The sequence below is a fragment of the Erpetoichthys calabaricus genome, chromosome 1 (assembly GCF_900747795.2).
Source record: "Erpetoichthys calabaricus chromosome 1, fErpCal1.3, whole genome shotgun sequence".
Taxonomy (NCBI): domain Eukaryota; kingdom Metazoa; phylum Chordata; class Cladistia; order Polypteriformes; family Polypteridae; genus Erpetoichthys; species Erpetoichthys calabaricus.
In genome coordinates this window covers 42,778,123-42,803,990 of record NC_041394.2, presented here as the reverse complement: position 1 = coordinate 42,803,990, position 25,868 = coordinate 42,778,123, and the positions used below count along the sequence as shown (strand labels likewise).

General features: G+C 40.1%; 1 protein-coding gene across 1 annotated transcript in view; it reads right to left on the bottom strand.

The window, feature by feature from the left end:
* The window catches only part of slc4a5a (solute carrier family 4 member 5a), a 154,558-nt gene that overhangs the window by 47,540 nt on the left and 81,150 nt on the right, over positions 1 to 25,868 (bottom strand). The window contains 4 exon segments of the mRNA XM_051928758.1: positions 14,333 to 14,604; positions 14,916 to 15,049; positions 19,640 to 19,814; positions 22,994 to 23,122. Of these exon segments, the coding sequence (XP_051784718.1) occupies positions 14,333 to 14,604; positions 14,916 to 15,049; positions 19,640 to 19,814; positions 22,994 to 23,122 (710 nt within the window).

The window sequence follows — 25,868 nt, the reverse complement described above, 5'->3', positions numbered from 1 at the left end:
CATAATTACAGATCGGTAAAAGTTTCGTTGGCGGTGTGTTTCCGTGATAAGTTCATACAAAACTCGTTTAGTAAACTGTTGTATGATGGTTGACATTTTCGGGGTGTTCGTTGGTGGCTTCAATCGTAGGCATCTCGGAGTTACATTGTGCCTGATGCAACTGTGGAGGAAGAAGAGTTTTTCATAGCTGTGCGCTTCACGGATTGCCGAAGTTTCCCATCGTCTAATGCATTGGAGGGCTTCATGCCCGAAGGTTGTACGAATGGAAGAGAAGGTCTGTGATACGGTCGGCATTACAGCGCTTGAATGACGTATCCATCGCCGAGGACGAGATCATGGTCTCGTTTGATGTTATATCGCTATACACCAAGATCCCGATCCAACTGGCCACAGAAACATTATTAATGAAACTGGATAGTGACCCCACCATAGAGACAAGAACCAAACTGTCCATCAAAGACATAATGCACCTAATATCACTTTGCCAAAAAACGCACTTTCATTTCAACGGCAAGTATTACACACAGAAAGAAGGCATGCCGATGGGATCACCGTTATCTGGACTCCTAGCTGAACTGGTAATGCAACGATTTGAAAACATAGCTTTATCCCAGATTACACCCAAAATTTGGATACGCTATGTAGACGACACATTCGTCATATTAAGAAAGAACCAGCTGAATGAGTTCTTCAATCATATTAACACAATATTCCCTGCAATCCAGTTCACAATGGAAAAAAAAAAAATAATCGACACATCAATTTCCTGGACATTTACATCAAAAGAAATAGTGACGCCACCCTGACCACAAGTGTTTACTGCAAACAATGCTACGCAGACAAGATTCTACACTTCGCCAGCAATCACCCGGTATCTCATAAACGGAGCTGCGTGAAAACCCTATTTAAACGAGTCCACACGCATTGTAATACCAAGGAAACAAAAATTAATGAGAGACGCTATCTGTTTCAACTTTTCACCTTGAACGGATACTCAAAATCATTCATTAATCGGAGTCTACACAGCAGACGCCAAAGGAATCATCATACAATCGACGTAAATCAGAACCCCCACCCCACCTGGCATTCACTCCCATATCACCATAATGTGTCAGAAGGCACGGCACGCACCCTGACCAAGTGGGGCATCAAAATAGCACATAAACCCACCAACAATCTGCGCACGGTCCTGTTTAATGCTAAAAACAAGAAATCGACAGCCGAAACACGAAACGCAGTTTATAGTATTTCATGCAATTCTTGCTCAGCTGTATACATAGGACAAACGTCAAAAAAAATCTCAACACGTGTACAGGAACATCGCAACGTCGTCAGAAGAAAGGACGCACTATCTTTGATATATGCACATACTAAATCGACAGGACACACATTCAACTGGGACAACGTAAAAGTAAAATTTAAGGCCAGTACAAAAAGCGCCAGAGAGTTGGCCGAGTCTTGGCTATCAGATGAAAACACCATCAACAGACACTTGGACATAAACCCAGCATATGCCAACTTAAGAAGGACATATGCACTTTAATTAAACGATACACCCCCCCCCCTTGATCATACTGACTTAGTCACCGCCAGTCACCCCCCAAATACTGAATGTGTTGCTATATATTGCCTTTGATTCTTGTAAGTCTAAGCATTATCCTCTGATGAAGACCCCTGATTGGGGTTGAAAGCTCAGGAATAAAACTATTTTATGATACGTGATTCGTTTTTTTTCTCCCTAAGTGGATCTCCAACTGCAAATATATATATATATATATATATATATATATATATATATATATATATATATATATATATATATATATATATATATATTGTGATATATGGCTGGCAGTTTATCCCGGCCAATAACCCCAAGCCGCCAGATGGAGCCCTTCCTGCAACATGGAAGGGCCCCGAATTCCAGCAGGGCATCATGGACCTTGGAGTTTTAATTCACAGCCCTGCTGGATACCATGGGGGCCGCCAGGGGCCGCTGCAGGGAGGCTCAGGGACTTATATATTCCATATAACCTGGAAGTACTTCCCAGTCATGGGGACAGAGGAAATGACGTACTTCCAGGATGAAGAATAGGAGTTTTCATCTGACCCGGAAGTGCTGGGAAATCATGTGGACTGAGAGAAAGAAGCACTTCTGGGTCAGGGAATATAAAGGACTCTGGGAAAACCCAGCAAGTTGAGCCAAGTTGGGAGGAAGGGTGACTGAGATTCTGGGAGTGGAGGATTGTGTATTGTAATTAGTATTGTAGTTATTATTAGAGTATTGTGGAGTGGAGGGTGCTTTGTGTACATTATTATTATAATAAATAACATTATTGGACTTTAACCTGGTGTCTGACGAGTGGTCTGAAGGTTCAAGGGAACGACAGTGCCCCCCCCTATCTGTCACAATATATATATGTACACAATACCTTCCCCGGACCATGAGAGGGCAGCCACCCTGGTTCACCCCTGGGCCACGGGAGTAGAGCTTGGAAGCTCAACCCTGTTGGAGCCCGTGGCCACCACCAGGGGGTGTCCAGAAGGTGGCTACAGAGCCTTGGATTGCAGCACTTCCGCCACAAGAGGAAGTGATGCCAGAATAGAAACTAAGTACGCCACACAAGGAAGTGCTGCCGGAAGATCGTCATGGAGCACCTGAAGCACATCCGGGGCATTATATAAAGGGACACCTCACTCCAATGCAGGAGCCGGGGTTGGGAGGAAGAAGACAGCTTGTAAGAGGAGGAGAAGGGTCTGAGCATTGTGAGGTGTTGTACAGTGAAGAAAAGTATTAAACGAGTGTGCTTTTGGACATTCTGTGCCTCTCTGTCTATATAAGGGGGCTGTACTTCCACAATACAAACAGACAGACAGACAGACAGACAGACAGACAGACAGACAGACAGACAGACAGATAGATAGATAGATAGATAGATAGATAGATAGATAGATAGATAGATAGATAGATAGATAGATAGATAGATAGATAGATAGATCTGTTGTATGTACATATAAGGGGCAGTCAGAAAGTTCCCAGAATTGTGATATAGTGGGAGAGTGTGTGATCAGAATACGCACACATCATTGTGAAGGGGAGCGCAGCACGTCTGTAGACCAGTTACAACAGGTCTAGACTGGTTTGGCGTGTAGTATTGTTTTAATTACCACTTCAGATACGCAGATAAGCAAGGGCTGCAGTGCCACTAGCATACAAGCCCCCAATTGGCACATGAATTTGATGTTAGCACATTGTTCAAACTACGACATTACGCCCAATGACTATACACACGTCTAACTCAAATAGTAATTAACACAATACTACACACTGAAACCAATCCAGTGTGTGCGTAATCTGATCTCTCACTCTCCCGCTATATCGCAGTTCTGGGAACATTTTGACTGCCCCTCGTATTTTTCTGCCTGTTTATGTGTCTTTGTTGCAGTTGTATTGTTGTTAACTGCTAAGAGAAGACATGCAATTAACAAGTTCATTATACTCATGTCAATAAGCTTGAAAGTGAACTTAAGAAGTTATTGCAGACAGTAAAACATTTGTGTCCTTGTTGCCAAGAAGATAAAGAGTTATACTGCAAAGCAGGGGGATGTGAAAGGTATAAGTGAAGGTATAAGAATGAATATGATAAGCAATTGAGGGACTCTGATGGGGCTTGCTAATATTTATATACAGTGCATTCAGAAAGTATTCGCACCCCTTTACTTTCTGCACACTTTATTGTGTTGTAGATTTAATTTTAAATGGACATCAATCAGAAACATTTGCATAACTATTAGAAATTAAACCCCTAAATCTCTCTTCTCTGTATGTATTCAGACCCTTTGGTATTGCACTCCAAATTGTGGTCCAGTGCATCCTGTTTCTTTAATTCATCCTGAGATGTCTCTGGAGGGCACCTGTGGCAAACTAAATTGACTGGACATCATTTAGAAAGGCACGCATGTGTGCATAGAAGGTCCCACAATTCAAACTGCATTTGAACACAAAAACCAAGCCATGAAGTCCAAGGAACTGTCTGTAGACCTCCACAATCAACATGTGGTGAGGCAAAGATCAGGGCAAGGCTTTTAAACCATCTCTAAAGGTTTTGAATGTTCCCAGTGTCATAGTGGTCTGAACTGTGAAATGTAAGAAGTTTAGAACCACCGGGACTCTTCCTAGAGTTGACTGTCTGGCTAAACTGAGTAACTGGGCAAGAAAGGCCTTGGACAGGGAAGTGACACAGAACTCAGGAGTTGGTCTAACAGAACTGCAGAAGGCCTCTGCTGAGATGGAAGAACACGTTGGCAGCACTCCTTCAACCAGGTGTTATGGTATGGTGTCTAGACAGAAACCGCTCTTGAGTAAAAGGTATGTGATACTGTCAATGACTGCGAGTGCAGGAGGATCAAGATTCTCTGCTCTGATGAGGCAAAAATGTAACTCTTTTGGGCCAAACTCTAAGCACGATGTATGGCAAAGATCATGGTGGTGGAAACATCACGTCATGGGGGTGCAGGGAGAGGGAGACTGGTTATAACTGAAGGATAGATGAAGGCATCCAAACACAGAAGTGAGATCCTTAAAGAAAACTTAGTTCTATAATGCATGCAAAGGTTCACCTTTCAGCATGACAGACCCAAAGCATACAGCCAAGACAACACCAAGTGCCCTCGAGACAAGTCTCTGACTACACTTGAGAGGCCCGGCCAAAGCCTCTGAACGTCTGTGAAGAGTCCTGAAGATGGCAACTTCAGATGCGTCCCATCCAATCTAAAGGAGCTTGAACATTTCTGCCAGGAAAAGAGGGATTAACTCCCCAAATCGAGTGTGCAAAGCTTGTAGAGACTTACCTAAGAAGGCTTGAAGTTGTAATTAGTGCAAAGGGGCTTCTATAAAGTCTGAATATTTAAATGAATGAGAGATTTCAATTTTTGATGTTTAAACCTTTCTGAAAACATGTTTTTACTTTGACAATATGGATTATTCTGTGCAGTTTGATGGGCTGACATAGCAAATGTATCCATTTAAACATAAATCTACAGCACAATAAAGAAAGTGAAGGAGTGTAAATATTTTTTGGTGGAGGAGGCTTTATGTAGAAGACTGTTTGTTTCTAAGTATAGTCTCTTTTTGTGGACTATATTTGTTCCCAAATCACCTAAAGGACTAAACTTCATGAGACTTCAAATTAGCCGGCTAATCTGTAATATATAAGTGCGCCAAGCTTGCTGTCAAACCTCCAAAACCCCTGCACTTCACTCCTTGACCCTCTAACTAACATTATATGATTACATAATGTCTGCAAATCAGTAGTTTGTATCATTCTGGGTGTGGGGTGTAGGTTGATATGGTATGCAAGTAAGAATTTCACTGGACTCTGCACACTTGACAATAAACCTGAATTTGAAATGCATGATAAAAAGAAAAGTGTAACATCTGTCCATCTGGAACAACACCATTGTAGGGTCACTGGGACCTAAGGGTCTACTGTAGCAGCAGGAAACACAATGCTGAGACCAGCCAAGGGAAGAACACACTCACACAGAAATGTTTGTTGGCTATTGACTTGGGTCTTAAAAGCTTGGGATGTTGGGTAAACCCCACAAAGTCAAAGCGAGAACTTTCACAGTCCACTTAGACAATGAACAAGCCCACAATCAAACCCAGTGACCTGGAGGTACCACCCAGACCAAAATTCAGGCAACAAAGTCGCACTTCTGCAATGCAATACATTTTAGACAAACTCATTATGAGAGAAATGCCATTAATAATGACAAAAAATAAAACCAAGAGAAAAACGCCAGACGAGAGAGAAGGAGGTGGTGGTAGAGGATTGAAAAGTCAAAGGTGCAAATGAAGCTGAAGGGTAATGGAAAAAGCTAAATAAAAGGAAACCTAAAAGTGGGAAGGAAAAGAAGAAAAGCTGAATGGTAATGAAAAGATAAAGGAGAGATGACAACGGCATCAGGGGCAGGCACAAACACAACCGCATTCCTAGTAACACCACCAGCACAGGAGCTGAATGAAAACGAAGCCGTGCAGCGTGGAAGCAGGGCCAGAATTACTCACATTCAAATACAGTCCAGATGTCCTACTAATGAAACACATGTGCCTCATTTTGGATGATTTGCATCTCTATTGTTTAGCAGATGTTCCTGCCAGACTCAATTTTGACACATTAAGTAAACATTTTATAGGTAATGGAACAACAGCAGCACAGCAGGACTGATTATTACAGATTCTAACTCGAACAACATGAAACTAAAATGCAGTCATTAGAAGCCGGGCTTCGCGAAAGTAACATCTTTTAGTACAAAGACTGTCATGCTGACTCTCTCATTGCAAGTGATCTCTGACTCCCTGAGAAGCTTGTTATACAGAAGGCGTATGCTTGACATGTTCAGTTTCTTGTCTTTGTTTTGTCCTCTGTCTACCCAGCCATTATTGACACGAGTCTCTGTGTTGCAGCTTCCCTGGAGCCTTTTAATTATATTGTATTACAGCTGTATTTATTTTCTGTTTTATTGTGTTTTTTGTTACTTTTGAATTATTTTTTTTACTAGTTATGGTACCTGTTGCAGACAGGTAATAGAAAAATTAAAAAATATTTGCTATCTCTTGTTCCACGTGTACCTTCAGCGCCTTTCCTCTGTATTTATGTGTGTGTGAGCGTCTGTTCACTGGCTCCGTAAAGCCTGCTTCTAGTACACTGTCATTATTTTGGAGGCACCTTTCTCGCCTCTATCTGGTTTGATACTTACTGTCTTTGAAGGCGACTCTATCAGGATGCATCTTACTCCATTGCTCACGTCTCTTCACTGGAGCTTCCTCTCTATAGCGCATTCCTATTAAGCCTGCTTCTCAGGCCCTATCATTATTTTTGAGGCACCTTTTTCACCTACTGTCTGGTTTTATACTTGCAACAATATCAGCGTGCCTCCTATGCCTTCACTCCTCCTTCTGTGTCTCACACTCACACTTCCTCTTTCGATTGCGTCACCAAAGCAAAACTGACCAGGGACTGTTTCATTATATAGTAAATATGTTTATGTAGTTCCTATTATGTTGGGTTATTATTTAATTTTCTTGTAATGTGTCTTTAAAGGGTAGAGCCCTTAGGAGGCGGAGCCACCAGGCTGTCACTGCTGCTGGTCCCGCCTCCTGTTTTTATATTCAGTCAGAGAGTAGAACTCAGCAGTTGATCATTGGGTCTGTGTAGGATTTTCAGACTACTACCTTTCTTGTTATTTTTCTTCTGTTTTTTTGGATTTGCTTCTTTTGTTTTGGGATTCCGATTTACTGGATTACATATTAGGTTGACAATGGATTGCCTTCATTTTTGCCTCCTTTTTTGTCAGTGTGTCATTTCTCATTAAATATTTTTGTGTGTTTTGAACTTTTAATGCCAGCTCTCCATTTTTAGGCCTATGCATGCCACAGCCTGCAGGTAGCATTTGTGGGTTGGCTGACTTGGAGTGAGCCTTTTCTGGACAGGCTAATGAAGTCCCTGGCCTGCTTTGGGAGTTTTTATGATTATATAAATTGAAATGTTCTAATGGTGACATCACCACAACTGCTTTTTGAATGCCTATAATCACAGCTATTTTGTAATATTTTTACATGGCTGTGATGGTTCTCATGCCAGATGCCATTCATGTGACATGCTTTGCCATAATGCTCCACCTATATAAGATGGCGTCATATAGTATTCAGTATCAAGTTAGTGTCAGGAGTTTTTGTTTTTTCATCTATTTGTTTTTGAATATATGCTTACTTTGCAGTTCTGCTTTTGTCACTTGTTTTTTTTGTCTTTTTCTATTGTTTTTGCTTGTCACCTGAGTATATTTTGCCTCTCCCTCAATGGTGCTTTTCCATTCCCAGGGACAATTCCTAAAATTTAAAATTCCATTCTCCTTTGATCTCTTGGCATGTTTTGTCTCTTTCAATTCAATAAATCTTCTACCCTTGTAGTCCTCAAGCGAGTTGTAATTGTTTATTGTTTATAACATTTTTTCTTTTACTGCCTAGTCATCTTGTATTGATTCCATTTAACTTGGTTGACAACATGTCCCAGGTTTCTTTTCTGTATCAAAATGCTTATTTGTCTCCAGTTGTTCAATAGTAATATTACTTAGCGGACGATTGGGATAAATGATTAGTATTAATTTTGTGATAAAGTTTTTGGTTAACTGTTAATTTTGTTTTATGACTATTTTGAGGAACTTTTTTTTTCCAAGAAAGCAATTTTGTGGTAGATAACATTTTCCCATTTTTGCCATGTGATGTCGAGAGGTTGCATGTCATGACACCCTGACCTGGTAGTATTTAAAGCAGCATAACACTAATCTTGGTGTCCAAGATTGTGGATTCTCTAAAAAACAAATTTGTGGCCTGAAGAGTTTGTTTTCTTTAAGACTGTGGAACCCCTGCAGATTTTATATTTTTTCTTGAGCCTACCTGCCGTTTTTGTTTTTTACTGTCCTCCCAGCCATCTGACTTTATCTTTTGCCTTTGTCTCTTATTCTTTAATATTATTGCCTAATCTTGTGTTTTTCATTTTATATAACTTTCATTTTTTTCATCTTGTAAAACACTTTGAGCCACGTTGGCTGTATGTAAATGTGCTCTATAAATAAATGTCGTTGTTGTTTGTTGACTTTGATTTTTCTGTATGACTTTCTAGTGTGACATTTTGGTTTCGTTTGACTTCCCTACATTTCTGACTTTTGCTTTATTCTTTGACCATGAATTTTGAACCATTATGATTGATGGCAATTGTGAAAGTGAAGATGTGAGTCCATGGGCATGATGACATATACTATAAATAAATCATTGAATCTGAACATAACTTTGCACAATTAATTGCATTATAAAATGCAAGTGGTCTGAGGTTTTAAGCAGAACTGCTCCTGGAAATTTTCCTCTTCAAAGGAACTTATTACAAATTCCCAGGAGTTTCCTCTGCCTTTTCCTGACCTCATAAGTGACATGTGGGCTTCACCCAAAAGCAGTTCCAGGCAGAGACTCAAAAAGTCCACCTGACCATACAGAAGGAGAGTGGACAAGCGTTGAGCTGCCAGGAGGAAGAGAGTCTTAAGAAAGTAGGAGGCTGAAAGGAGTAGATGGGGAAAAGGACATGAGAGGTTTATCCTTATTTATTCTCTTGTTTTTGTACCTTTACCGCCAAGGTCCTGTGCCTTCCTTGATCATTATCTTGTTGTTACGAATCCCTTTTGTTTCTTTATTCTATTGCATAATTGGGGGAGTTTGGGGTCTGTGACAGCACCCCCTTCTGGCAACAGCTTTTTTTGAATTACTGTACTTGCTGAACATCTATCTTCTTATATAATACGCTACCGAGGCTGTCTGTTTGTCTGTCCAGGATTTTAAATCACCGGTAGCTCGCAAACCTTTTCACCTATTGACCTGAAATTTGGTGCACATATACTACTTGATGTCTACTATCTGCTTTCGGGGTGATGATTGACCTCCAAGGTTATTCCACTTTTTATTTTTAATTTTACTTTATTTTAGAATCAACTCTCAGCAGCGGCCAGCAGGGCGGTCATGCGGCTCATGCGTATGGGCGGCGTTCTCATCCCTACCACCTTCACCGTCACTTCCCCTACCTCTTCATATCTTAAATCATTCTTGAGGCAGATTGAAGACTTAAGTGCCAGCTTAAGTGAAAAATTAAGGAAAATGTACTAAGTAATTGCAACATAAATACTAACTTAATCAGTTTTAATGCTAAAAGATGCCAACGAAAGAAGAGAAGAAGTGGGCCGCTAGGTAGGAGAAAAGAAGAGCTGCTCAGGAAGCAGCAAGCGCATCAACGTCTGAGAAAATAATGCTAAACGTACATGAGAAAGAGGATGAAAACTAGGAATGCTCAAGTCAAGTGTATTCACTGCACGCTATTGTGCAGTGCGCCATTACTGGTTATATAATAATGTGTGGGGTCCCTCTGAGCAATCTAGTTGGTCAGTTTGGCTTTCGTGTGATTGGTCAGGTGGGCTTTGGTGACGTGATGAATGAGGAGAAATGGCATGGGAGGCATGTGGAGACAGTCGACTTCAAAGATGGTAAGCATAGAAATGGAAAGGATGTCAGAAAGTGGCCACCAAAATAATGACAGAGTGTGAGAAGCAGGTTTTATGGGAATAAACTTGAGAGACGCTGATGGAATACAAAGGAATGTTACACGTAGGGCAAGAGATAGCACACATTCTTAAATTATTAGTATTGAGTAATTCACAATGCAACATGTAACAGTTAATTAACTCAAAATAAAAGTTAAAATCAACCGAGAGACCCTTATTTCCCAACCAATGTTTTGCAATTGTTGCTGAAGTGTATTAAATGTGTTTGTGTCCTGTTGTGTTGTACTGTATATGCCTTTTCAATTTAGAAGAACCTCCTTTCCTCATCAATGTACAGTCATGTAACAAAATTCATTTGTATTTCTCTTTTATTCACATTTTTTAAAGAAAAAAACTTGTTTTTAAGGAGACTCATCCCAAGGCTGGTATAACACATCATTAGAGTCAGGAAAGGAGCAGCAGTGGCAGAATCTCTAGCAGCAATAAACTAAGAACACGTCAGTGAAGAGCGGGAGAAATCTGAAATAAAAGAGAATACTCACTAGTATTTAGTGTTTGAAAATAGAAAGACTCAGGAGCCCATCTGGACTTGCTACTCTCCAAAACAAGAGTGTGGACCAATGTGATTACAATTTAAGAGTTGTCTCAAGGTTGCACATAAACTGCAAATGTGTCTTGAAGACTGTGTAAATTTTTTACTGGAAAATGTGGAAGAGGATGTCCAGAGATGGGCTCCCGGACTGTTTCTATGACTTTGGGGTTCTGAGGAGATAAATCCTTTCAGTCGCAGCAAAGAGGTGAGAGGACTGAAGTGTTTTAAATCAATGGCGCAGGTAGGATGGATGCTGACTATTACTTTAGTAATGTGTTAGAAGCACAAGAGCAACATTTGTACAAATGTTAGAAAATAAATCTTTTCACAAAAAAGAGACTATCAAATCGTGTGGTAAAGAAGAGAACTTTAGATACCTTCAAATTTTAACTTGATGACAATTTGCTGAAACTAGAATACAAAATGAGAACCTATGAGGATGAGAATGTTGACTAACCTGTTGTTGACAAAACATTTGTCATTTTCTAACAGCTCTTTCCTGATGGGGTGCTGTCTTTGTGGAGTGTGCGTGTTCCTCTCAGAGGTGAGTGGTCTCTGGAGTGCACAGATGTGTGGTTAGTTAGGTTGGCACTGTGCGATTGGATCAATGTGAGCTGTCATGGTTATGTTTGTGAATGTACTCTGAGACAGGCCAGGATAGACTGGTGTCCCATACAAGGATATTTATTAGTTCAATTTCCTGCGATGCTGCAGTGGATAAAGTGGTCTTATAAACTGCATACAGTAGATGAAGTTGACAGAAGAACAAAAATCTATTTGTTACAGTGTTCATGAGAATTACTTCTTTGAAATCACCTCAGATTTTTTGTCCAGCGTCTTCTGACTAAACAGTACAAGAAAACCCCAAATATATCATTTGATGCATCTTGATGTCTAGTTATGCAAGATGTCAAGCTTTTTAGGGTTGTCCCCCATTTTTGTCTACTTAGACCTGAAACCATTCATTTATAGGGCATTTTTGAATCATACTGTGGGTAGGAAATCCCACCCAATAGGTGTCTTCAGCAAAAATAGTCAGAGGTACTTGGGGTTGTGCAGGCCACATCAACTGACTCCACTAATGGGATACAAAGAGACAAAATGACTCCTTTTCACAAAAGTGTGAAAAAAATGGACATGCGGAGTGTTGTTTCATGCTGTTTCAAAGTTGTTGATCACAAATATTTGATATTTGATTCTTCACTGGTGGTCTTAGACCTCTAAAAGTCACCCCCAGATGGTTATAAATGATAAATTTCAAACATAAGCATGTTATATAAATAACAAATATACAGGCAGTCCCCAGGTTAAGAACGAGATCCATTTTTTGTCTGCTCTTAAGTTGAATTTGTATGTAAGTTGGAACACGTATATCTTATTAAATGTCACTTAGTCAAATGTTTGCCTCAGTCTAGTATTTATTTTACCTTACTGTGCATATAAAACACTTAATAAACACTTCAAAATAAAAAAAAACTTAAAACATAACATACCGAACTGAACATAATACCGTAGTAATAATAATAAAAGTAACTATGTTCATACAGTACTGAACAGTACTGTAAAAAAATTTAAGAAACAGTTCTTAAAACAGTTTAGATAGAAGAAAAAGTATAATGATTAAAGGTTAACACTCATTTGTGAGTTAACATTATGATAACTTATTAACTGTAATTGTTTTTCTTTTCTTTCACGCATCGCCAATACTTGTATCATATTTATGCTTTGGTGGCATCGTTCAAGGGTACTGTAATAGAAAAACGGGACTGTGATCAGACTTAATGTCACCGGTGCATTCATAGTCTATCATTCTTAAGTGCTTGAATACACGATAGTTCATGTTAGAAACGAAAGAGCAGTAAACGAGTTTTCAGATGATTCGTCAATAACGCCTGTAATCTGACGTGAAGGCTAAAACTAAATAAGCTTAACTTCATAATTTTCATAAAATGTTCTCTTGTAATTGATTGAATTTTTATCCACTACCTTTCATTATTTCTTATAAAAACAAACAAAAAGCAATGAAAATACTGCTCTGAATCAGCTGAACTCAAATTTTAATTACCTTTACTCATAAGACTGAGCTATCCTGACCAATCAGACCACGTTATCTACTCCCTCAAAGCAGAAGTAGCTGCTGTCAAAGACCCGATCCGCTTCCCTCACGCGGAAAATGACAGCATTTGTTTATAAGGCAGGATTTATCACAGTTTGTCAAGTTAGAATTGATTATAAGATGATTTATGGAATTGTGGCAATCCGTTCGTAACCACAGGTTGTTTGTATGTTGGAAATCCTCAGCCCGGGGGACGCCTGTATAATGTAAATTTTTAAAGCCTAAATATTCTCAATTGTAATAGAAATTTGTCATTTTTGTACCCTCTAATTGCGGTCCATGGGGGGCTTGAACACTAGTAAAAGGTTGAAAATCAAAAATAACATAATTTTCTTAATCACTGACATAAAACATACCTATATTACCGTTCCCAATTTTCTGAAGCTTTACAGTATGAAAAAGAGTAACTTTGACTCCTGTGACAGTGCGGGTCCAGCTCCATGCTCCCTCTTCCACTGCCCCAATGTCTCATTCTCGTTCTGCAAGCCTCTCTTTCTCTCTCTTTCATTTTTTCCCATATTTATACACTCCATGGGCACAGAGCCTCAATCACACACCACAGGAAGCTGATGAAGCAATTGAGAATGGTAGCACCTTCACATGTAGATACGTCTCGCCCCAATTACCTCATCGACTCCCCGCAGCTGTGTAGAAAAACTGGCCTTTCGTTTGGAGATGCAGACATGCTATATAATAACCCCTTGTATCCCATTAAGGGCTGAACCTCAGGGGTGGGCCGATGTGGCAGGCACAACTTCAAGATCTTGTAATCATTTTTGGTGTAGGCACCTATTGCTTTATTCTATCATAAAGCTGTAATTTCCTGTAAAAATATGATCCAAAAATGGCCTAAAATGAGGAATTTGTGGGTCAAAAATAGGTGGGAAACCCAAAAAGCTCGACATTTTGCATAACTAGACATCAAGATGCATTGAACTGTTTATTATATGTTGAGGTTTTCTTGTCAGGAGCCAGGAGATGCTGGATAAAAATACTGAAGTGATTTCAGAGCAAAATTCTTAGGACCACAAAATAGTAAGGTCCAAAATAACGTGGGCCAATGAGCATAGTGGGGGGGGGGGGGGGGGCAATACCGATACCACAACTGCTACAGAGTGGTCTTGTGCATATGGCCATCAAGGGTGTATTTTTTCCAGGAAATATTTTCTTAATATCTTATCAGAACATTCCAGAGTGAAAGCAGAATCTATGGAGACTTGGCAGCTTGAATTTACTGTATATTGGTTCACAACTTGATGATGATGAAATGATTGATGATATCTCTCCCTATATTCATACAATGCTTTTATGGTCTCTTACTGAGAACTAGTCACAAGAGTAGGAATTAAAAGGAAAAACATAGTATCAGAATGTAACTGTTATTTCTTTCCATCATTTTAAAGTAAAAAGAAGAAATTACAGAAACAGCTGTCCCCAATGATGGCTCCTATACCATATGATACCATACTCAAACATTCGGCCTCAAACGTGCGCTCAGCCTGGGCTGTAAACAGTCTCACCTGGGTCAGGGGCCAGACATTCACACTTGTACACTGTGATGTAGTCGGGTTTGAAGTCAGAGTTAATGGGGTAATAAATAAAGGCCCCGATCATCTTCTTGATGGAGTCATAAATGAAAATGAAGGAGATGAGTGTGGAGAAGCCTTCCTCTGTGAAGCGGGTGATGTATTTGATGATGAAGCTGGCATCTGTTGCCACCAGTATAAGACATTGCAAGCAAGAATGCAGGCCAATCCATAGCCGAAACTCCATGTAGTCAATTCCATTTCCCCTGGGGAGCACAACGGATACAAATATTGGAAGAGCACATCAGGTCAATGCTGGAGACTAAACCTTCCTTTAAAGGACATACAGTACAGTGTATTTCTGTGCACCACATTACGTCTTTAAAATAGCTTTACATGTACAACTTACTTTAAGCAGAATTAAATATGAAGATCCTCATATTTCAGCAATGTTTTTTTTTTTTTGTTGTGGTTGTTATGAAAGACACCAGATAACATAAAGACTTTTTGACTAATATGGACTGAGAAGGTCATGCTAGTTGAGTGACTTGAGCTATGATTGGTCGGTGACACTCACTTGCTGAAGTCAAACAAAAGCTTCTCAAAGATGAGTATGGGTCCAGTGCTGCTCAGAATGATGAGGGGCTGGCCAGCAAAAAGGCAAAAAATGGATCCAGCCATTGCCGTCCCCAGAAAGCTTTCCATTACCCCCTGGTAAGGTGGGAGAAAAAGAAAACAAGAAAGTTGCAAGCTGCTAGATAAAACATACATACTGTAGGTTATTAAAAATTCAAAACATGTCTAAAGATTATAAATGCAGAATATTCAGTGGAACTACATGTTACAGGTATCTTTAAGCTTACAATACCATTAATAGATATTTAAAAATGTTTCATTAACTGATAAATAGTAATGGGAGAACCCAACTTTTGCGTCACCTGGAGTTTGGTAAGAATATAGAAATGTTTGGGAATGTCAGCAAATTCAACACAATTAATTGAAGTCAGTAAGGAAGGAGAAACTGAAGTAGTTTGGAGTTGATTGTGAGGGTACCTGAGGTCTAGGACAGTGGTTCTCAATCTGTGGGGCGGGTCCCCCTAGGGAGGCGTGAAGTAACAATAAGGGAGTCGCGAAGATGTGAAAAAAAGAAAACAAGAATTGAAAATATGAAAAATACATCTATTGAAACCAAAACAAATTAACTTAAACTACATTCTGATACTAGAAAAATAAATATAGAGTTAGACAAATGTCGATAAAAGTTAAGTAGGTATAATAACATATGCATCTATGATATATCATTAATTAAAAAAGAACAAATTGGTATTAGTGGGCTCCTTTTAAAAAAACATTAGGGAGGGCGCGATTAAAACTGTTATGAAAACTCGGGTCACAAATACTTAAAGGTTGAGAAACGCTGATGCAGGAAAATATCTACTGACTATGCTGGACCGACTATTGTTGCCAAAAATGTGACCTGAGCTGTAAGGCAGCAGAGCTAACCTCTGTGTGGCTGTGAGGTAACATTATACTCCAAGTCCTTTAGCACTTATTGTGTCTCCTGAGCTCCTAGCACTACGACTAACAAAGAGTCAGTGAAACAAGAAATGAGCATTAAAGACTCTGTGGGGGGTTCCCTCTGTCGCTACCCAATCTGTGCTACATAGCGAGCAGCTGAATGTACTTAAACCAGTAGTGAAGACACAAGGTCTGGTCAACACTCCTGATTATTAAAACTGTTTTATTAATGGGTTATTCTTCTTATTTGACATTTGGCTGGTAACTTAAAGATCAGGATATGTCACCAATACTTAGACAGATACGTTTTATGTTACTGTACCGTAAGGTTAAGTGACTTGCTTAAGACGGAAATTGAATTGACAGCCTTGGGTTTTAAAGTCCAGTGTCTTAGGAGTTGGACTTGAACCATTCAGTAGCTTACACACTAAAGATATAACAGATATGCATATTTTGAAACAAAATATTTCTATCTTCTTTCTCCTTCTTAACTACATGTGTTTTTATCAGAAACCTATAATTGTGTGTCGATGGCAGGTACTACATTTTATTTCGAATTTAATGGTGATGAATGAAAAAGGTAAATACAGTTTCATGAAAATGACACAAACAATTGTTTTACTGGTAATTTTAGAATTATGAAATGCCAAAGTCACTAAATTGAAAGTTTTCTTTTTGTTTGGAAAAACAAGTTTCACAAAACTGACGGTAAAATTTGATTTATAGACAAAACTTTAAACTTACACCAATAAAGACAATTCTGTTTATGCCTCTTGCTCACAGTACTGCAGATGAGGGCAGTGCATTTTTTTTTAAATGTGACGTTTTGCATATTTTCCGCACAAAGACACCTTAAAATGGGCCATTGTGTACAATACTGGGTATTTTCCACAGGAAAACTACATACACTGAAAGGCGTTGCTCCTTTTCCCAGTTCCTTGGCTTACCCTAGCTGAGGACATGCACACTTAGTTATTTTCTTTTTTCACTAGAGATCTTTGTTTAAATGCATACAGAATGAAGGAATCCATACAGGAACTAAACACATTTCATCTTGTGTGAGTGGCACAAATTTTGCTGGAAGTGAAACGCCATTTATTTTGGGAATGAGTTACACTGCAAATTCAGTTTTGTGGGAATCGCTTCACTGATAACTGGAAGTTAATTAATGAATTGATTGACTCAGTAACTTAGGGCAAAAGATCCTTGAGGTATGACATACAAAGTACTTCAGACTGATGTGTCCACTTGTAGAGCCCCTCGGCAACCCACTGTGGTTTGATGGGATACTGCATTGTCAATTTTGCTTTCATTGTAAATCACTTGGTGACACTGAAACTTGTTATTGTAGTTGTACTGAGCAAAGTTTGATTTCTAGCCTGGGATAAGTTAGGCTGAAAACAAAATACACATGGAGGGCAAGTTCAGTTACTTTGAAATTGAAATAATATTTAGCAAGGTTACTATGGTATGGCCTACTCTATTTTGACAGCTGGAAATTTCAGTTGGATTAGGAAGATTGTGGTTTTGTAGCTATGGTTGGTCGAGCAATGACAACAACTTCCAACATGCCACTGAATAAATGTTGGGGAGTCCCCATTTACTTCAAAATCTTTTTATGGCCACAAAAAGTGTGCTTGATGGCAAAACAAACAGTATTAACAACATAGCCTCTCTGGGGCCTGCAAAGACAAGGTGTCTCTCGTTCTCAGAGCTTGTTTCAAGAGCACTGTCTGACAGGTCGCTTGGTTAGCTAAATGACACTTCCTTCTGGCTGGCCAGCTCGGTATTTGTTGGTGGAGACCAGAAAGGGACGGGGTCAGTTGCCCTCACTGTGTGTCTTCGCAGTACTGGGAAGGGGAAAAGACACAATTAGTGGCCAGCACCCCCTCTCATCCCTGAGGGTTAGTACATACCCCAGATGAGGCTTGAAGAGGATCCTCTGAAGTGCATGCGCGATATAGCATACGTTTAACAAGCTCTTAGTGTGCAGGGTGTTCCCCTCAGCAACTTTGAAAGAATTCGTTCAGTGTATTCTACTGGCGTCAATTATGTCAACGTTTTTGTGATGACAGACTCAAATGGCCCAAGAGGAAATCACTGTTGTCACAATGATATGAGCAAGAAGATGCCAGTTTGGCCATTTGTCCAAATGTAAGCTTTCTCATTGTGTAATAAAATTGGCATATTCACAGCTGGTACAAGTGTACGTGTTATTAAAAAACATTTATTTGCCAAAACATGTAGAGACCATTATAATCTACTAGAAACTACATCTCTTTAAATAAATTTCATAAGGTAAGATACAGAGATCAGCTCAACTATGACTGTATAATGATGAACTGAGTGAATTAAGAGGATTTAGATTTAAGGAGTCATCTCTGCAGTGCATGGGATTTCAACCACTTCTAATGATAAAAACGGGTGGGATGTTTCAGTAGGCCTCATTATTTTGCAGCAGTGTTCATGCTACATTTCAGGCAACAAATTAAACAAGTGAGCAAGACTAAACAGCTAATGGAGTGTCACCTTTCCCATCATTACACACACATGTGGCAAGTGGCTGGGGGTGGTACCCTGCCGGGACTCCCAGGAGGACCAGAGGAGGGCTTACGCCCCCTCCAGACCATGAGGGGGCGACCACTCTGGTGGCTTTGGGGACCACGGGAACAGAGCTTAGAAGCTCAACTCTATAGAGGCCCGTGGTCACCGCCAGGGAGCGCCCCAATGCCTGGGGAACCCTTGCCCTCAGCACTTCTGCCACACCTGGAAGTGCTGGGGGGAAGAAGACCAGGGACACCCGGAGTGCTTCCACCACCAGGGAGCAGTTGCTCATCGGGAGGCACCTGGAGCACATCTGGGTGAGCTTAAAAGGGGCCACCTCCCTCCATTCGATGGCTGGAGTCAGGAGCGTAGCTGGACAGAGCTCGGAGGAGAGGAGTGGAGGTGGACCTGAAGGAGAGGCGTTAGAAAGAGGCCTGGACTTTGGGGTGAAGTGGGTTGTGTGTGTGTGCACTTTGTAATACAGTTATTATAAATAAACGTCTGTTGGGTGATAAAACGATGTCTGCCTGTCTGTGTACGGGCTGTTCGCCACACACGATAGACCCGATCCTTTCATTGTGGCCATCACATGTGTCACATGTATGCACAGACGTTTATGTGTGCAAGTGATTACCCATGTTTAAAAAATGCAATGTTACTATAGGTCTACAACTATAAATACACTGCCTAATTAAAAATCAAAGACATGGAACTATGTGCATCAGGAGGAAATCATGAGTACATGTGGAAATACTCTCAGTCAGATGCTTTGCACAATAAGAGATTATTCAGGGCCTTTATTCTGACTAATGCGACTGCAAGCAGCAGAGCTCTTCTGAGAAGATCTTTTATCAGTCAGAAGTACTTTGCTGTCAAAAACAGTTCAATTGCCATTGTGTTTCACACAGAGTGAGAATTGAATAAGTTAGTGTTACGCACCCACTAAATCACTCGATCAGATGAAAAGTCTGCTGATGAGATGATGATGCCGTCCAGCAAGTTTCAGACTCCTCCACAGGTTTTATTTCAGTGGTTAGCTTATGTATTTACTCAGACGGTGGAGGAGGACATGAAAAATCTAGCTAATCAGCCATTGTTTAACAAGAGGCCAGGTGAGAAACTACAACTTAACTTAGCTGAATGCATAGACTTTGTCATGTAGCCAGGGGAGCTACACTTACTCTTCTAGTTACTCCTTTATGTTATTATTGTTTTGGCATTAATAGCAATGTTCATCACCTGGTAATTATCTGTGGCATCTCCCAGTAGTCCTCCGAATGTGATGGCATTAGTGATGCAGCCCAGGTAGATGAAAAGAATGGCAGAGATGGACTGAATATGGAAGGCTTCATAGAAATCACTAAGAATCCAAGGCAGCTTCCTCTTCATATCGAGATAGAGCCCCCCACAGAACCTGGAAATAAATTTATTTTTACCTCCTTTAATCCTGTCTGAAAGATTGATAGAAAATATGAATTCTTTATTTACTCTGGCATCTTATTAGGTTCTAAAAGCTAGTAAGTAACTTTCAATTTCAGTGCCCCCTTTATATTAAGAGATAGATAGATAGATAGATAGATAGATAGATAGATAGATAGATAGATAGATAGATAGATAGATAGATAGATAGATAGATAGATAGATAGATAGATAGGAAAGGTATTCAAGCCCCTTAAAAGTCATCATTATTTTCTTCATAACAAAATATTATATTTATCCATTCAGTATTTTAATGTGAACTCTTATGCTGTAACAATACATTTCCAAAGTCATTTTCTGTAGATATTTACTGTGACATAAAACAAAAAAAACCTCCAAAGTTAGTATTTCTCATAAGGCATTTAAACCTCTGTACTTTGGAACTCCAGGTTTACACAAACGACAAATTAATCACAAATGACATAAAGTGACTGTCATTTGACTCTAACTAAACATAATAAGGTACTACTTGGGAGTCCTTTATATGTCACTGGATATAAAAAGCCCCCTTTCTAAGGGCCAAAGTCTTTGTTGGACAATCACTGTAAAAATGAAGAAAAAGAGCATTCTACTGATGTGAGGATGGATACAATGGATACAAAAGTATCAAAGAGTTTGAATGTCCTGTTAAGCACTGCTGGATCCATCCTCAGGAAATGGAAGGTTCATCACACCCCCAGACTCTTACTAGAACAGGCTGTCCCTCAAAATTAGACATCAGAGCAAGACTCAGTAAAAATGATTACATCCTTGTCTGCACAGGTCAAAAATCTTGGTGTTATTCTTGATCCTACACTTTCCTTTGATCCTCATATTACCAAGGTAATATTATATATATTATATTATTAAAGGTAAATTACCTTTTTCCACCTCCAATTTCAAGGCTGCGTCCATTGCTCTCTGATACTGCAACTGAGATGCTTATTCATGCTTTTGTCACCTCATGACTTGACTATTGCAATGCAGTGTTGCTTGGTATCCCTGCGTCAAGTCTTCACTTAAAGCCCTGGGAGCATATCACTCCTACACTTCTAACGTTGCATTGGCTGCCTGTTCCCTTCCGTTTTCAATATAAACTTCTCCTTTTAGTTTTTAAGGCTCTTCATGGTCTAGGCTCACCTTACTTGTCTTCTTTAATTTGTCCCTATACTCCGTCACGTTCACTTTGTTCTTCTGACTCTTTGCTATTTACCATTCTATTATGCAGACTGCGCACTATGGGTGACAAGGCTTTTAGTGTATCAGGACCACAGCTATGCAGTGCCCTGCCTTTGGACCTCTGTGCATGTACCTTGTTTTCTGTTTTTAAATCTAGGCTTAAATATTTACTTTTTGCTGTTCTTAATTTAATTTGTACATTGTATGGTTTAATTTTATGTGTATTGTTGTACAGTGGCCTTGGGTACCATTAAAGACACTTTTAAATAAAATGTATTATTATTATTAAGATGTTGATTGGTGAGAGAGAGACGACTAAACATGTAACCGTCACTCTCAGAAGTGTGCAGTGCTCTTTGGCTGAAACTGGAGTGAAGGTGCAGGGGTCCACAATTCTAAGAGCTCTCCATAATACAGGCCTCCATGGAAGGGAAGCAAAAAAGAAGCTGTAATATAAGAAGGTCCACATAAAAGCACATATGGCATTTGCTACAAAGCATGAGAATGACTCAGTTAAGATGTGGGAGAAACTTTTATGGTCTGATGAGACCAAAATAGGACTTTTTGACCAGACTTCAAAGAGGTATGTGTGGTGTTTAACTAACACTGCTCATGCCTCATGGGACACCATACCTACTATGAAATATGGTGGTGACAGTATCATGCTATCATGCTATGGGGATGCTTTTCTTGTGTTGGGCCTTGGAATCTTATCACAGTTGAAGGGACAAAGGATGGACACGAATACTTCACAATACTGCTTGGGAACTTGTTTCATTTTGCTATAAAGCTACAGATTGGGAGAAGATTCATCTTTCAACATGTCAATGACCCTAAGCATAAGGCAATCTAAAACACTCTAAAAACGTATATTAGACATGTATTCTTTGAAAATATTCTTTGAGCTGTAAGATGGGGTCCTTTTTAATGCAGAAATCAGAAACAAACTGAAAAGCTACTGTTGGTGTGCCATGAACCCAACATATAGTGAATATGTTGCTCTGCCATATCTTTTATATCATCTGGAGAACAACACTGCATACAGTACTCTACTAGTGCATTATATAGCAGTACATAAGTACTCCACCCTTTAGGCTAGACATATAACTTCACATCCTAGAATCCATTGTGACACCACTGTTCTAATTAGGAGAATGTTCCCTTCACCAAAAACCATAGTTACTGGCATTCAGGCCAATTTTGCACTCATCTACATACTGTACCTTGAATTCCAACTTCTTTTAGTTTGACCACCAGTGTCTCACCTTGGACCTTGTCAGAACCCTTCTCAAAATCAAGATAAATCATATCATGAGCATCTCTCCTATCATAGGATTTTGCTGATTCCTTGTAAAATTCAGCATGTTGGCGAAACTCAATCTTCCACATTTAAACCCTTGTGGATTGTTCAGTAATACAGCCGCACTTGACACGCACTGCTTGGTCTCTCCTTTAGTAATTCAAGGTCTTTTTTATAATCAGTTACTTGTTATAGAATGCGAGAAACAGAACTAAAATTGACAACGAAATCCTACATCTTGAAAATCCAGATGGATCTTGGATTAGAGCAGTGTGTATCCATTTCAGTTGACCTGAACATTTCCAGAAGATGCATCCAGTGGAAATGCCCAGATACTGGGAATGGCTCCTTATAAGGAGAGCAGTGGACAGACCCAGGAAACACTGCAGTATTCTACTTTTTAGAGTGCCCAAGGTTTCTTCATAGAGAACTGTGCAGGTTTGGTCAGCTTGTTACTACTGTGACCCTCATCTGGTCAAGTACATCAAAAATATGAGATCCAGTGAGACCTAATTAATTAAGTAGATGTTAAGTTAATTTTTCAATTCCCCATGGAACAACGGTCACATAAGCTTAATTGTTTTAGATTCAACATCTGCCCTAGCAATTTTCAAAACTGGAGCTTCGTAGTTAATGCTTAGCTGGATTTAACATACTTGCCAGTCCAGATGAGTTCTTCTCCCAGCTCATGGGGGGCAGGCATTTCCTCATCTTCACTGCCCACACCTCCTCCTCCAGCTGAGCCATTCATCTGCCCAGGTTCATTAAGGGAGAAGACAGACTTCCTAGACAAAGAAAAGAGAAAGAACGAACATGGAGCCAACATATCCAAAGCTGTACTGTGAATACAAGATTTCAGTTGCAACAGTGAAATGTTACAGTCACATCTCAGCTTCTGCTGATGGCTTCATTCGGCAAAGCACTGAGGTTTCCTCAGGACTGTCCTCTGATCTAAGTTGTACTGAGTTTAAAAACCAACTCTGATGGAGGGCCTGCTTTGCACTTCCTACCTGCTTTGCTAATTCAAGGCCAATGAAGCCTGGTCTGGTAGCAAGAAACATAAATTAGGATTGTAGGAAGAAGATTCACCCTGATTATTATTACAGAATTATAAGAGAAAATAAAAATGATTTCTGCATTTTGTTTAAGACATTGTTTTAACCTATAACAGTGGTTTATAATTCCTTGTAAGTTCTAGCAGCTTAATGGATTACTGCAACGGCACAACTAGGTCAAATGAGATTTAGCAGTCAACTTCCATTTGTGCTTGTTACTGAATTTACTCATCCAGTTCTAACTAGCTTATCCAGTTCAGAGGTACGGGATCAAAACATTAAACCCTGCAAAAATCTTTGTAGGTCAGCAGAGAATCTGTTAGCGCTGCCACCTCTCAGCTCCAGAGCACCAGGTTTAAATGGGAAAATGACTACTGTCAGTTTGCACAGTGGTGGGCAGCTTAGAGGAAATGTGCATATGAATACTGAGCCGGAGTGGACCCCAACATGGACTGGCATACCACCCAGGACTGGAGCCTGCCTTAGACCCAGTGCTGCATGGAGAAGTGTATTTGTGAAAAGGTCAATGGTCCATGATCCATTTTCATAGATTTGTCTTAAAATATGGTCGGATCTTCCTCTGAGTTACAGTAATGAGCAAACACAATCTGTTTTAACCAATAATGCATGAATTAGTGTATTGTTCTTGTACATTGAAAACATCATTCAAACATTTGCAGGTGTAGCTTGGAAAAATCATTTGAACCTCTAGGCCATTGGTATCAAACTCCAGGCCTGGAGTGCCGCAGTGGCTGCAGGTTTTCATTCTAACCCTTTTCCTAACCAGTGACTAGTTTTCACTGCTAATTAACTTATTTTCCCTTCATTTTCATAGCCCTGTTTTTAAAGATTCAGTCCTCTGAATTGATTCTTTTTTTCATTAAATTACAGCCAAATAGAAATGACACCCTTAAAGATAGGGTGAGAAGCTCAGTCATCCGGGAGGGGCTCAGAGTAGAGCCACTGCTCCTCCGCATCGAGAGGAGTCAGATGAGGTGGCTCGGGCATCTGATCAGGATGCCTCCTGGACGCCTCCCTGGTGAGGTGTTCGGGGCACGTCTAACTGGGAGGAGGCCCCGGGGAAGACCCAGGACACGCTGGAGGGACTATGTCTCTCGACTGGCCTGGGAACGCCTTGGGATTCTCCCGGAAGAGCTAGAAGAAGTGGCCGGGGAGAGGGAAGTCTGGGCATCTCTGCTCAAGCTGCTGCCCCCGCGACCCGACCTCTGATAAGCGGGAGACAATGGATGGATGGATAGAAATGACACATGAAAATTTGGTCTTCAAACTCCAGCCAATTTCACTCCAACCAGTTTCTAATGAGAAGCCAATTCCTTCTGTTAATTAAACCCGTTTTTTAATTCCATGGCATGTTGCTGCTCTTATTCTGCCACAGCAGACATTTCCAAAAACTGTTGATTTTCTGTTTTTATAAGAACATTGTCAAAATGTTTTGGTGACCTGAGAGATCAGCCTTACTGAGACCTTCACCATTCTTTATTTTCAGATATTGTGTGGTGGGCAGAGGTGAGGTGGTCATGTGGCAGCTTGTTTTGTGTCTCATTATTGTTTGGCTGCTAATAAGGAAATAGAAACAAATAAGGGGCCTGAGTCAAGTTAATTAAAACTAAGGCAAAAGAAGTTAATTAGCAGCAAAAATTAATGAAATGAAGATGGTTAGAATGAAAACCTGCAACCCCTGCAGCCATCCAGAACCGGAGTTTGACACTCCTGCCCTAGGCTGATGACTTCAACAAAAGCCAGGAGCTTTCAAACCAGGAGTCCAGCCAATGAAACGGAACTGGGGGTGGGGTTTAAAGATTGAAAAACATTTTCAGTTTGCTATTCACAAGAATATCTTCTGATGTCCACTTCCAGCAGGACAATGTGCCATGTCACAAAGCTCAGATAATCTCAAGCTGGTTTCTTGAACATGACAATGAGTTCACTGTACTCAAATGGTCTCTATATTCACCAGATCCCAGTTCAGTAGAGCACTTCTGGGATGTGGAGGGAATGGGAGATCCACATCATGGATGTGGAGCCAAAAAATCTGCAGTAACTGCATGATGCTATCATGTCAGTATGGACCAAAATCCCTGAGGAATGTTTCCAGCACCTTGTTGAATCTATGCCATAAACAATTAAACAGTTCTGAAAGCAAAAGGGAGTCCAACCCGGTAGTAGCAAGGTGTACCTAATAAAGTGGCTGGTGAGTACATATTTTAAGGAGAGGTGTTTCCCCAAAAGCCTTTCCACAGTAAAACAATGAGTTCCCTCAAACTGCACTACATTTCTGCGGTATAAGTATATGTGGCCAGGCTGGAGCAGACCCTTGTCAAATGCTGGTTTACCACCTAGGATTTGGTTCTCTGTTGCCCTGGACTGACCTGAGTGTGTTTAGAAAATGAACATAATACAGTAATTAGAAACCTAACTTTTCACAGGTAAACATACCATACATTATAACTTTATG